Source organism: Oncorhynchus mykiss, chromosome 1 (genome assembly GCF_057628025.1).
Source record: "Oncorhynchus mykiss isolate SJ-2025 chromosome 1, ASM5762802v1, whole genome shotgun sequence".
In the NCBI taxonomy this organism is placed as follows: domain Eukaryota; kingdom Metazoa; phylum Chordata; class Actinopteri; order Salmoniformes; family Salmonidae; genus Oncorhynchus; species Oncorhynchus mykiss.
In genome coordinates, this window is record NC_143022.1 from 61850512 (window position 1) to 61865263 (window position 14752).

The 14752-nt window shown below is 41.1% G+C and overlaps 1 protein-coding gene across 26 annotated transcripts in view; it reads right to left on the minus strand.

The window, feature by feature from the left end:
- The window catches only part of ablim1a (actin binding LIM protein 1a), a 148862-nt gene that overhangs the window by 64601 nt on the left and 69509 nt on the right, over positions 1-14752 (minus strand). For all 26 annotated transcript variants that reach the window (XM_036980837.2, XM_090235435.1, XM_021605935.3 and 23 more), the window contains one exon: positions 4579-4713. In XM_036980837.2, the coding sequence (XP_036836732.2) occupies positions 4579-4713 (135 nt within the window). The remainder of the gene's footprint in view (positions 1-4578; positions 4714-14752) is intronic.

Sequence of the window (14752 nt, forward strand, 5' to 3'; positions counted from 1 at the left end):
GACATGAGGAAACAGCAACTTAAGTTGGTGATGAGAGAGCTAGCAATAAGAATTGAAAATCAAAGCAAATCAAATCAAATTTTATTGGTCACATGCTCTCAATTGTGCATCTGTAAAAGTTTGAGAGTGTTTTCGGTGACAAGCCAAATTTCTTCAGCCTCCTGAGGTTGAAGAGGCGCTGTTGCGCCTTCTTCCCCATGCTGTCTGTGTGGGTGGACCATTTCAGTTTGTCCGTGATGGAACTTAAACATTTCCCACTTTACATATGTAGGTGCTCCCTCTGCCGTTTTCAGTTGCACAGGGTGGGGTCGAGACCCTGGGTCTCGAGCTAAATGACGAGTTTGGAGGGTACTATGGTATTAATTGCTGAGCTGTAATCGATGAAGTTTACATACACTTAGGTTGGAGTCATTAAAACTCATTTTTCAACCACTTCACAAATTTATTTTTAACAAACTGTAGCTTACGGGCCTCCTGGGTGGCGCAGTGGTTAAGGGTGCTGTACTGCAGCGCCAGATGTGCCACCAGAGACTCTGGGTTCGCGCCCAGGCTCTGTCGTAACCGGCCGTGACCGGGAGGTCCGTGGGGCGACGCACAACTGGACAGTTTGGCCGGTAGGGAAATCTTGTCTAATCGCGCACCAGTGACTCCTGTGGCGGGCCGGGCGCAGTGCGCGCTAACCAAGGTTGGCAGGTGCACGGTGTTTCCTCCGACACATTGGTGCGGCTGGCTTCCGGGTTGGATGGCGCTGTGTTAAGAAGCAGTTCGGCTTGGTTGGGTTGTGTATCGGAGGACGCAAGACTTTCAACCTTCGTCTCTCCCGAGCCCGTACGGAAGTTGTAGCGATGAGACAGGATAGTAGCTACTAAAACAATTGGATACCATGAAATTGGGGAGAAAAAGGGGTAAAATAAAAAAATTAAAAATGTAACTTTGGCAAGTCAGTTAGGACATCTACTTCGCGCCTGACACATCATTTTTCCAACAATTGTTTACAGACAGATTATTTCATTTATAATTCACTGTATCACAATTCCAGTGTGTCAGAAGTTTACTAAGTTGACTGTGCCTTTAAACGGTGCCTTTAAAATTCCAGAAAATGATGTCATGGCTTTAGAAGCTTCTAATAGGCTAAATGACATAATTTGAGTCAATTGGAGGTGTACCTGTGGATGTATTTCAAGGCCTACCTTCAAACTCACTGCCTCTTTGCTTGACATTATGGGAAAATCAAAAGAAATCTTTAGAAAAAAATTGTAGACCTCCACAAGACTGGTTCATCCTTGGGAGCAATTTCCAAATGCCTGAAGGTACCACGTTCATCTGTACAAACAGTACGCAAGTATAAACACCATGGGAACACACAGCCGTCAAACCGCTCAGGAAGGAGACGCGTTCTGTCTCCTAGAGATGAACGTACTTTGGTGCGAAAAGTGCAAATCAATCCCAGAACAACAGCAAAGGACCTTGTGAAGATGCTGGAGGAAACAGGTACAAAAGTATCTATATCCACAGTAAAACATGTACTATTTCAACATAACCTGAAAGGCCGCTCAGCAAGGAAGAAGCCACTGCTCCAAAACCGCTATAAAAAAGCCAGACTAAGGTTTGCAACTGCACATGGGGACAAAGATTGTACTTTTTGGAGAAATGTCCTCTGGTATGATGAAACAAAAATAGAACTGTTTGTCCATTATGTTAAGAGGAAAAAGAGGGAGGTTTGCAAGCCGAATAACATCATCCCAACCGTGAAGCACAGGGGTGGCAGTATCATATTGTGGGGGTGCTTTGCTGCAGGAGGGACTGGTGCATTTCACAAAATAGATGGCTTAATGATGAAGGATAATTAAGTGGATATATTGAAGCAACATCTCAAGACATCAGTCAGGAAGTTAAAGCTTGGTTGCAAATGAGTCTTCCAAATGGACAATGACCCCAAGCATACTTCCAAGCATACTTCCAAAGTTGTGACAAAATGGCTTAAGGACAACAAAGTCAAGGTAATGGAGCGGCCATCACAAAGCCCTGACCTCAATCCTGTAGAAAATTTGTGGGCAGAGTTGAAAAAGCATGTGCGAGCAAGGAGGCCTACAAACCTAATTCAGTTACACCAGCTGTCACGAGGAAATTCCAAAATTCACCCAACTTATTGTGGGAAGCTTGTGGAAGGCTGCCCGAAACTTTTGACCCAAGTTAAACAATTTAAAGGCAATGCTACCAAATACTAATTGAGTGTATGTAAACTTCAGACCCACTGGGAATGTGATGAAAGGGATGAAAGCTGAAATAAATGATTCTCTCTACTATTTTTTGATATTTCACATTTTTTAAATAAAGTGGTGATCCTAACTGACCTAAGACAGGGAATCACTTTTATCAGGATTAAGCGTCAGGAATTGTGAAAAACAGAGTTTAAATGTAGTTGGCAAAGGTGTATGTAAATTTCCGACTTCAACTGTAGGTATTCCTCTTGTCCAGATGGGTTAGGGCAGTGTGCAGTGTGATTACGATTGTGTCGTCTGTGGACTTATTGGGGCGGTAAGCAAATTGGAGTGGGTCTAGGGTGTCAGGTAGGGTGGAGGTGAAATGATCCTTGACTAGTCTCTCAAAGCACTTCATGATGACGGAAGGCAAGACTAAGCGGCGATAGTCATTTTGCTCAGTTACCTTAGCTTTCTTGGGAACAGGAACAGTGGTGGCCCTCTTGAAGCATGTGGGAACAGCAGTACAACATCACTGATGCACTTGCTAATAAACTCGCTCACCGAATCTACATCGATGTTGTTGTCTAAGGCTATCCGGAACATATCCCAGTCCACATGATCGAAGCAATCTTGAAGCGGGGAATCAGATTGGTCGGACCAGCGTTGAACAGACCTGAGCACGGGCATTTCCTGTTTTAGTTTCTGTCTATAGGCTGGGAACAACAAAATGGTCAGATTTGTGGTCAATGTCATGATCAGATTTGCCAAAAGGAGGGCCAGGGAGGGCTTTGTGTGCATCGCGGATGTTAGAGTAGCAATGATCCAGAAATGTGCCAGCCCGGGTCATGCACTAAATATGCTGATATAATTTAGGGAGCCTTGTCTTCAGATAAGCCTTGTTAAAATCCCCAGCTGTAATAAATGCAGCCTCAGGATTTGTGGTCTCCAGTTTACATATAGAGTCCAATGAAGTTCTTTCAGGGCCTTCGAGGTGTCTGCTTGGGGGGGGGGGGGGGGGGGGATATACACGGCTGTGATTATAATCAAAGAGAATTCTCTTGGTAGATAATGCGGTCGGCATTTTCTTGTAAGAAATTCTAGGTCAGGTGAACAATAGGACTTGAGTTCCTGTATGTTGTTATGATCACACCACGACTCGTTAATCATAAGGCATTACACCCACGCCCTTCTTCTTACCAGAGAGATGTTTGTTTCTGTCAGCGCGATGCTTGAAGAAACCGGGTGGCTGTACCCACTCTGATAAGGTATTCTGAGTGAGCCATGTTTCCGTAAAACAGAGAATGTTTCAATCTGTGATGTCTCTCTGGAAGGCAACCCTTGCTCGAATTTCATCTACCTTGTTGTCAAGAGACTGGACATTGGTGAGTAGTATTCTCGGGAGCGGTGAGCGATGTGCCCATCTACGGAGCCTGACCAGAAGTCCGCTCCATCTGCCCCTTCTGCGGTGCAATTGTTTTGGGTCGCCAGCTGGGATCCGATCCATTGTCCTGGGTGGTGGTCCAAACAGAGGATCCACTTCGGGAAAGTCGTATTCCTGGTCATAATGTTGGTAAGTTGACGTTGCTCTTATGTCCAACAGTTCTTCCCGGCTGAATGTAATAATACTTCAGATTTCCTGGGGTAACAGTGTAAGAATGCTGTAAAAATACATAAAAAAACTAAATACTGTGTAGTTTCATAAGAACGCGAAGCAAGGCGACCATCTCTGTCGGCGCCATCCTAATGCTCTCATATTATGCAAATTTCAGCGACATGCCACGCAACAGCTAATCGGGAGATGGAAGCTTGCGCTTGCTAGCTTTGACATTTGTTAACAACAAAACAGGCGTCAAAGCATGCTGCTTGAATGCTATACCCACCATGGGAGAGTTCAACGATTTGATTGCTGATTATTAGTCTGAATCCTCCGTTACAGTACAACATTTCACTTTGAAAACTACAAATTATGTTAACTTATAGCCAAATAATGTTGTTGTGTTGTCCTGTACTCGTATTGGTTGCCAATACAGAAATGAGAGAAAAAACAACAACTCCACCTCAAACAGACTGTTTCTGAAATGCTTGCTATTTCCTCAAATAACATGACGTCACTGACCAATCAGCTGTTTATTTGTCATTCATATATTTTTTATGACCGATATTTTCTATGACCCACAGAAAAGCTCCTTTTCAATATACTTTGTAAACATTTTTGGAAGGAAAACTACTTTAATCACATTGTCATATCATAGGACATATTTATAGGACATACTGTATATTAACTGGACAGTTGCTTTAAACCCTTTTACCTCATGAGGAGCATAGGTCATACAACCATCAACAAATGATCTTCAGGGTTTGGTACTGTACTTACCTTTACAGGTGAAGCACTTCAGGTGGAAGTGCTTGGACTGCACCCTCAGCACCTCACCCTTACATGGCTCCCCACACTTGTAGCACTGGATCAGAGGCTTCTCATTGGAATTGTGTGCGTCCTGAGCATGTGCCACTAGAATAGAACAGAACAGAACACAAATAGACATGAGTATGAACCACTGTAATCACATGCACTACACTGTTAAAATAGAAAGACTCAAAACACCATAATTGTGTTCTGAAGCCATGAAAAGTAAATCATGTAAATATTGATTGATGATGATTTTCAGACCAGACTTGAATTAACATTTTAAATAAGACACTGGGAATTTAGTATTTTTCCTATGGTATAACATTTTACTAATTATATGCTTCAGTTGCTATTGTGAGATTATAAATTATGTTAAAATCAAAATGTTTAGGGGTATGTAAGTTATAGCGCAATTAACATGTATAGAGTGGGCCTTCATCACTGGTCTGTTTGTGAAAACACTGCCTTAGTCCATTCAGCCAGTCTTCAGGAATAAACTGTTGTGCTGAACCACCCTTGTTACATTGAGAACATGGGACCTGATTCAGACATGTCGACTTACCATATACTCAAGTCAAATAGTCCATGTTAAATCAATTTATCTCACATCTGAATAGGAATTATATTTTTTTTGTCTGCTTTGTTTAGACAGATTAGAAGCAGGAGGAGATGGAGAAGGAGTGAAAGTGGGAGAGATTAGAAACAGGAGGAGATGGAGAAGGAGTGAAAGTAGAACAGGCAGAAGTGGGAATAGAACCCCCGACTTTTGGGGCAGTAAAATGGCACATTTAATTAGAATTTGACCCACTAAACCACACAGACACGTACCATGTGAAGAACTTGGGCCCCCATATCAGAATACAAATGATAGATTAAAGACTAATTGTGAACTTCAAACATTGTGCTGCCGTACTGTTCAGAATTCGCCTAATTTCTGGGGCATGGAGGTGGTAAGAGGGCATTCGTGTTTGGTGTGTCCTCTAGCAAACTTTGTGGACTTGTATTAAAACAGGCATGTTTGCGTGCGCCCCTACTGTATTCAGGCCCTTCACAAACTCAGACAGGAAAGAGCACACCAAACGCTCTGGTGAAAATCTCCAAAACAATCCAAGAAAGTATGCGTCAATAGGCACCCATGGGTCTGAAAGCAAAGAAAGTAAAACTAAATAGAAATAATAGGTATACAGTGCATTCGGAAAGTATTCAGACACCTTGACTTTTTCCACAATTTGTTTACGTTACAGTCTTATTCTAAAATGGATTCATTTGTTTTTTTCCCCTCACCAATCTACACACAATACCCCATAATGACAAAGCAAAAACAGGTTTCAAAAATAATCATTCTGAAATATTACATTTACATAAGTTTTCAGACCCTTTACTCAGTACTTTGTTGAAGCACCTTGATGGAGACCATTGTTTTCTTGGCTACCTTAAAAGCTGCAGACATTGTTTTGGTATCCTTCCCCAGATCTGTGACTTGACACAATCCTGTCTCAGAGCTTTACGGACAATTCCTTCGACCTCATGGCTTGGTTTTTGCTCTGACATGTACTGTCAACTGTGGGACCTTATATAGACAGGTGTGTGCCTTTCCAAATCATGTCCAATCAATTGAATTTAATACAGGAGGAATCCAATCAAGTTGTAGAAACATCTCAAGGATGATCAATGGAAAAAGGATGCACCTGACCTCAATTTAGAGTCTCATAGCAAAGGCTCTGAAAACGAATGTAAGTAAATAATTATATTTTCTATTTTTAATACATTTGCAAAAATGTCTAAAAACCTGTTTTCGCTTTGTCGTTAAGAGGTATTGTGTGTAGATTGATGAGGGGGACAAAAATATTTAATCCATTTTAGAATAAGGCTGTAACGTAACAAAATGTGGGAAAAATACTTTCTGAATGCACTGTATGTTCCAAGACAGACAAGAGATACGATCACCTGCTCGTCGAACATCTCATTCCAAAATCATGTGCATTATTATAGAGTTGGTCCCTCCTTTGCCACTGTAACAGCCTCCACTCTTCTGGGAAGGCTTTCAACTAGATGTTGTAACATTGCTGTGGGGACTTGCTTCCATTCAGCCACGAGAGCATTAGTGAGGTCGAGCACTGATGTTAGGCCTGGCTCGCAGTCGAAGTTCCAATTCATCCCAAAGGTATTCGATGGGGTTGAGGTCAGGGCTCTGTGCAGGCCAATCAAATTATTCAACACCAATCTCGGCAAACCATTTTTGTATGGACACCGCTTTGTACACAAGGGCATTGTCAAGCTAAAACAGGAAAGGTCCCTCCCCAAACTATTTCCACAAAGTTGGAAGAACAGAATCGTCTAGATTGTAATTGTATGCTATAACGTTAAGATTTCCCTTCACTGGAACTAAGGGGCCTTGCCCGAACCATGAAAACAGCCCTCCTCTAACAAACCTTACAGTTGGCACTAGCTTTACACCACTCTAACCTACGTTTGGCATTATGCATAGTGATCTTAGACTTGTGTGTGGCTGCTTGGCCATAAAAACCCATGTCATGAAGCTCCTAAAGAACAGTTCTGGTGCTGAGGTTGCTTCCGGAGGCAGTTTGGAACTCGGTAGTGAGTGTTGCAACCGAGGACAGACTATTTCTACAAGCTACACACTTCAGCATTCAGCGGTCCAGTTCTGTGAGCTTGTGTGGCCTAACACTTCGCGGTTGAGCCGTTGTTGTTCCTCCAGTTCACAATAACAGGACTTACAGTCGACCAGGGCAGCTCTAGCATAGCAGAAATGTGATGAACTGACTTGTTGGAAAAGTGGCATCCTATGACGATGTCACGTTGAAAGTCACTGAGCTGTTCAGTAAGGCCATTCTACTGCCAATATTTGTCTATAGATATTGTATGGCTGTCTGCTCAATTTTATACACATGTCAGCAACAGTTGTGGATGAAATAGCCAAATCCACTCATTTGAAGGGATGTCCACATACTTTTGTATAGTATATGTAATAGTCGACATAGGTTATCCAAGGATACATTTTTTTTTAACAAACCCGCTTTAGTAGGACCAATTTTGGTTAGTAAGTCTCGAGATGGGAAGACAACCTTTTGGAAAACAGTTTAAAATCTGTGTTCATCAAAGATAGGGGTCAATAGTGAGAACACTGGGTTCCTTATCTTTTTTTAATAAAAGCATAATTAGTGCTGAATTCACATCTCCCCCACATTGACCCTTTGTGAACGTGTGCTACTCATTTTCATAGCGGATATAATTGCTTCCCACATTTTAAACAGACCTCAGGAGGAATACCGTCCCATCCAGGTGATATGCCTTCATTTATGCTATCCAATACCCCTTTGAGTTAATTGAGGAAGATTTCAAGTCAAATCTGATTTTATTGGTCGCAAATACATATTTTGCAGATGTTATCGCAGGTGCAACGAAATGCTTATGTTTCTATCTCTAACAGTGAAGCATACCTAACAATTCAGGCTCCCAGCCAGGGTGTCTTCCTCTATTGAGAGAAGAGGAGTTCTTAATTATTTTAGAAAGGACTTAGTCTGTCTGGGTGTGCGATTTTACAATCTGAGGTATACAGTTCTTTATAGAAGTGGGAGAATCTTTGATTGATTAATGTGGGTTCTGATAGTAATTCCCCTGTTCCAGATTCAATAGTTGCTATAACAGCTAATTGATCATTACTGCTTAGCTTGTTGGCCAGTAAATGACTAGGACGATTACCATGAAAGCAATGGTTGAGTCAAATTCGATGGATGGCAAATTCTGCTCTGTCTTATCAATTAATTGAGCTCTGTCTTGACCTTGGAAAGAGGAATAGCTACCTGGTCATGAGTGTTTGTTGAGAACGATCTAACGCAGTTAAACATTTCCAATTCTTATATATTCAAACCACATGCAAATGCAGTTAAAAAAAAGAATTATAAAACCTTTGGTGGCATTCCATAGAACCCTGCGGTCATCGACTGCCTTTTTATTGATAATTATGTATTCAATTAGATCAATTTGACGTCACAGAATGTAGAATTATGTAGCAATGTACTTTGATACGCCATCTTGTGGCTCTTTTAGTACATTCTAAGATTTGAATTTGGCAGTAATAAGCTCATATGTCGAATTTATATTTTCTTGTTTAAAGAAAACAGAGGTGTAGATAATAGTATGAAATCGAAATGTGAGAATGTTTTATGCCTGTTTGAGTAGAAAGTGTTCTCTTTTGCTTTAGGATCATGTGCTCGCCAGGATTCAATGAGGTTGTAATCAGAGAGTATATGCTGGGGTGGATTTTTATTTTGTCAAACTTTCTTTTTTGTGACAAATGATAGAATTGTTTTTTTGTTTTTTTATACATTATGATTGCCGAATAAGGTATGTGAGCCAGGTGATGTCATCATGTAACTATAAAGCTACACTCCACATTTATTCCTAAATTCCTACTGCTTGCGAAATGTAAAAAAAATAACTTTAAAAATGTATATTTTTGCAGGACAAGGATTGTCCTGACTTTCAAGTAAGTGATAGCTTGCCTTTCTTCTCTAGTTGGCTGCCAAAGTTCACCATCAAATGATTTCAGATCTCTCGGAGTGCTAGTTTCACCGTAGCGCGGACCATGGCGATACGTTAACACATGAACATTATTAGAATATAGCAAATAATAGTAAACTATTGCATTCTATCCATGCTAGATTTTGCGGGCTACCTGAGACATGAAACAGATAGGTGGGAGGGCTGTCGCCAATGTATTAAAGCCTGAAGCACAATTTGCCTAAATGTGTAATGGAGACACTTCATATTGGAGACCACGCCACATGTTATTGTATCCCACTTTTGAGATTCCTATTGTTATCTTGTTGCTATATTTGCACAGCCTCATTCATGTATGTACATTTTGCATATTGCTATTAATATGTTTAATAATTGTATATTCATATTGCAATGTATTAACATGATAGCAGTTAGTAAATTAATTATGCATTCATATACTATCATTATTTATTGTTATTATTTGCTATTTCTCTGTCTCCCTGCAGAAAAACTGGTGGATCATATTGAGCTCCGGGCTGACATTTTTGAACATGTTTTGTATAAGTGCTACTGCTAACATTAGCTGTTTTTTTCCCCATGAATATGAAATAGAATGCCTTACAGATCTTTGACCTGTCTTACTTTATCAATATAAAAATGTGAAACACCTGGTAGCCTATTCTTGCATTCAAATGACCTGGTGGCCTCATGTGTGGAGTGTTATTCATATTTGTCATACTTTCGTCATTAATAAAATAAATAAAAATAACACCTAAAATCGGGTGTTTCTAAGACAAATGGTTTCGTTATATTTCAGTCTTCTGTGATGTATATAAAGTGTAATAATGGGATGCAAACTCAAAATGTAATACATGTCAACTCTATATCTGACATGGTACAGGTGTCTTCTTTTTTTAAGCCCATAACCCTGTGAGTGGTGTATACTTTTGTTTTAAAGTAGATTTGTTTAAGACTACCAAGAAACACTCTGTGTGACCCTGATTTAGCCGACTGCAGTAATTAATGTTATGTTGTCATTTCATAATTTGCAAAGAAAAGATAAAGCATTTGAAGCTTCAAAATCATGTCTTGAAAAAGCACATTTACACTCATTAATTATATCATGGATAAACGTATTGTTTGTATTTTCACAAAACGATATTGTCTTGTATTCTTTGTTTGAGAATAATACTGTACATTTGACGTTTTGGAATTACTAATGAGGACTTAATCATCACACCTTAAAGGAGCAGGGAATGTACAATAAGAGGAGGGACTTGCAATGGTGTAAAGTACTTAAGTAAAAAATACTTTAAACTACTACTTAAGTAGTTTTGTGGGGCATCTGTACTCTACTATTTATATTTTTGACTACTTTTACTTCCCTACATTCCCAAAGAAAATAATGTACTTTTTACTCCATACATTTTCCCTGAAACCCAAATGTACTCATTACATTTTGAATGCTTAGCAGGACAAGAAAATGGTCCAATTCACACACTTATCAAGAGAACATCCTTGGTCATCTCTACTGCTTCGGATCTGGCGGACCCACTAAACATATTTGTAAATTATGTCTGAGGACTGGAATGTGCCCCATACGACCTGTAAATTGAAAAAACAAGACCGTCTGGTTTGCTTAATATTAAGAATTTGAAATTATTTATAGTTATACTTTTACTTCTGACACTTTAGTATATTAAAACAAAATACTTTTAGACATTTAAGCAGGTAGTATTTTGGGTGACTTTCACTTTTACTTGAGTCATTTTTGGGTACTTTTCCCACCACTGACACCATGATAGTATTTTAAACTTTTTCCGGGTTCGTTTCGTCACCTTAATTAACGTTGGTGGCAGCACTATTTTTTGTGTGTTATAAAACATTTCATTTGAACAGTGTATAGGTATAGTTTCCCATTTCACAGGCTAAGCCTAGTCATAGATTTAGACTTAGAAGCGTGTCTAATAGAGATTCTCCATGTATACTGCTTATTATTATTGGGCCCACATGCATGAAGTGCCTACAGTATATGTAGGTGTGCTAAAAGTTATATGATCTAAAATGCAAAACAGCAGTCCTACTCTGAGACGCTTCATGAATACAAGCCTTGGGCTAGGCTTAAAACGGGTAATCTAGGATTGGCACCTCCATGTTTGGACTTTTAAATATATAATTTATACCCATTTGTTCTTGATGGATTTAATTTAAAAATGTCTCATGAGCTTAGTTCAGCTTTTGAACCTCGCCAGAACCCTAAATTTGGCTGGATTTACTCCATTTTTTGTAAACAGTGAAATTGTAAACAAAAACTGTATTGCCTCGAAACTTGGTTAAAACTATAGTCCTTCCTATAGTCCGAGTATCACAGTGCTAGCTGTGCCACTAGAGATCCTGGTTCGAGTCCAGGCTCTGTCACAGCCGGCTGCGACCGGGACACACAATTGGACCAGCGTCATCCGGGTTAGGGGAGGGTTTGGCCGACCGGAATGTCCTTGTCCCATCGCGCTCTAGCGACTCCTGTGGTGGGCAGGGCGTACGCAAGCTGACGCGGTCACCAGGTGTACAGTGTTTCCTCTGACACGTTGGTGCAGCTGGCTTCCGGGTTAAGCGGGCAATGTGTCAAGAAGCTGTGCAGCTTGGCTGGGTTGTGTTTCGGAGGACGCACGGCTCTCGACCTTCGCCCTCTGCCGAGTCCGTACAGGAGGTGCAGCGATGGGACAAGACTGTAACTACCAACTGGGAAGAAACATTTAAATAAAACTATCGTCCTTGGATCAATAGCCCTGTCTATGAATTTGAGAGTAGTTACATTTCTCCAGCCCAATCGCACAGCTGTTTACGATAACAGTGGCAGGGTGAGCACTTTGTTGTTGTTTGGCCAAGAAACATACCCTATAAAATATAATATATGGTAGGTTATGCATTAGTAAACTGTAGCTTTGCCCTCCAATGGCTATTGATGCGGGTATATGGGTAGGCAGAGGATCTGTATCTGTATCTGTGTTCCCACATGGAGCAGTGGATAAGGACCAACTGCTCAGAAACCATGACAGTGAAAAGAACAACACACACACACACACACATTCACACCACTATACTGTATACACATACTGTTCCATTGCGGCAATGCAGCTTAATTTGAAACGGCAGATTATTTCACTTTCAAGAGCATCAACTCAGAAACACACACCCTAGAAATAGCATTCGTGACCTCATGGGGACAAACAAAATGTCCCCAGTTGGTCAAATGTCTGTTTGTTTACTATTCTTGTGTAGACTTCTGGTCCCCACAAGAAGAGTTAAACATGTCCACACACACACACACACACACACAATTCTTAAAGTTGTTTTAATATGAACAACATACCTTTTACCAAAACATTCAGTCACACTTTACAGCATGCAAGTTTAATGTACTATGATGCCGTTATAATGCATTGTAAGACCAGTCCTAAGTATGTACACCCCCCCCCCCCCCCCATAATTTATTTTTGTCAACTCATAATGATCCTGAGTAATTAACAGCAATTTGAGTCAGTTGAAATATTAATACATAGAGAGGCATAACATATTATAACCCTTATTATCAGATATTGTGAAGGTTCATACATGCTTATACCCAGTTAAAAAGTATTATACCTGAGGATAAAGTGCCAGGCATTTTCTCTGTGTAATAAGCCAGGGAACGACCACAACAGATAGTAATCAGTTATAAAAACAGATCGCACCTCCACCCTTCACATTAAATTGTTTCTGCCAAGGGAACACCTTCAGAAAACATTCAGCAAACATATTCACTTCACATTTTTCCATTTTAGTCAGACACTCTTATCCATTCATCTTTCCGTCATTGTATGATTTTTTGTGTGCGAATGAACTCAAACTTACCGACAATGTCAAATGTGATATAGCGAAGCGCCTGAGTGAGTTGGGTGTGCAATTACGCAGGCACTTTCCCGAAACTGATGACACTAACAACGGGATTCGTTATCCCTTTCATGCCCTGCCTCCAGTCCACTTACCGATATCTGAACAACAGAGCCTCATCAAAATTGCAACAAGCTGTTCTGTGATAATTTGATTTAATCAGAAGCCACTGCCAGATTTCTGGATTGTGCCCTGGTCCTATAAGAGCTCTTTGCCACCTCCCACGACCCGGGTTGTGACAAAAACTCACACTCATTCTTATGTTTAATACATGTATCGTATAGTATGTGTGTGGCAGGCTTACAATGATGGGAAAAACTACATTTGAGAGTGTGCTGACCCTGGTACTAGAGGGGGTACGCAGCTGGAGGTTGAATGTTTGAAGGGGTACGGGACTATACAAAGTTTGGGAACCACTGTTGTAGAGCATGAACCAGCAGGAGAGAATCACTGCTTTGATGTTTGCAGAGAACGACAGGGTGTTGTATAGGGTCACACCAAGGTTCTTTGCACTCTGGGAGGGAGACACCGTGGAGTTGTCACCATGATGGAGAGGTCTTTCCCCTCAGTTTTTGATGAAGGAACACCTTCAGAAAACATTGTCTGATCCATCACCAAGGCCTGGTCACAAAGCCACTGTAAGCCTTCGTTTCGTATGATACTATACACAAGGTTGGTCCAGATCTGAATTGAAAGTGGTGGGGAAGACATTGCAAGAGCACACCAACTCATGGTGTAGGGCAAGGGTCCCCAATAATATTCAGCCGTGGGCCGGTTTTTCCTTGATCGGATGGTCGGGGGGCGTGAACATAGTTATAAATAATTTGTTCACGGTCTCCCGGGTGGTGCAGTGGTTAAGGGGGCTGTACTGCAGCGCCAGCTATGCTGGAGACTCTGGGTTCGCGCACAGGCTCTGTCGCAACCGGCCGCGACCGGGAGGTCCATGGGGCGATGCACAATTGGCCCAGCATTGTCCGGGTTAGGGAGGGTTTGGCCGGTAGGGATATCCTTGACTCATCGCGCACAAGCGACTCCTGTGGCGGGCTCCTGTGGCGGGCTAACCAAGGTTGCCAGGTGCACGGTGTTTCCTCCGACACATTGGTGCGCTGGCTTCCGGGTTGGATGCGCGCTGTGTTAAGAAGCAGTGCGGCTTGGTTGGGTTGTGTATCGGAGGATGCATGACTTTCAACCTTCATCTCTCCTGAACCCGTATGGGAGTTGTAGCGATGAGACAAGTAGCTCCTAAACAATTGGATACCACGAAATTGGGGAGAAAAGGGGGTCAAATTTAAATAAATAAATAAAATAAAATAAATAATAATAATAATTTGTACACCGCAATTTGACCGCAAGAATCCCAAAAATATATAATATTTGACAAAAAAATGAATAAATTCCAACCTCGATGACATTGGGATACGATCACATATGCCTCACTATTTATGCATGGGAGTACTTGGGAACAGATTTCCTCAATTAAAATAACTTTGAGCTAATTTCCTGGTAATTTATTTCATGTCCCAAAGCGAAAATTATTTATTCAAGAAATTGTTATTATTCATATTTTTGCCCAGAAAGTTTAAGGGGTTGCAAATGAAATGACCTGAGGGAGGAATTTGGCTCACGGGCCGCCTATTGGGAACCCTGGTTTATAGGATGAGATGGACGGATGGAGGAAAGGAGGGAG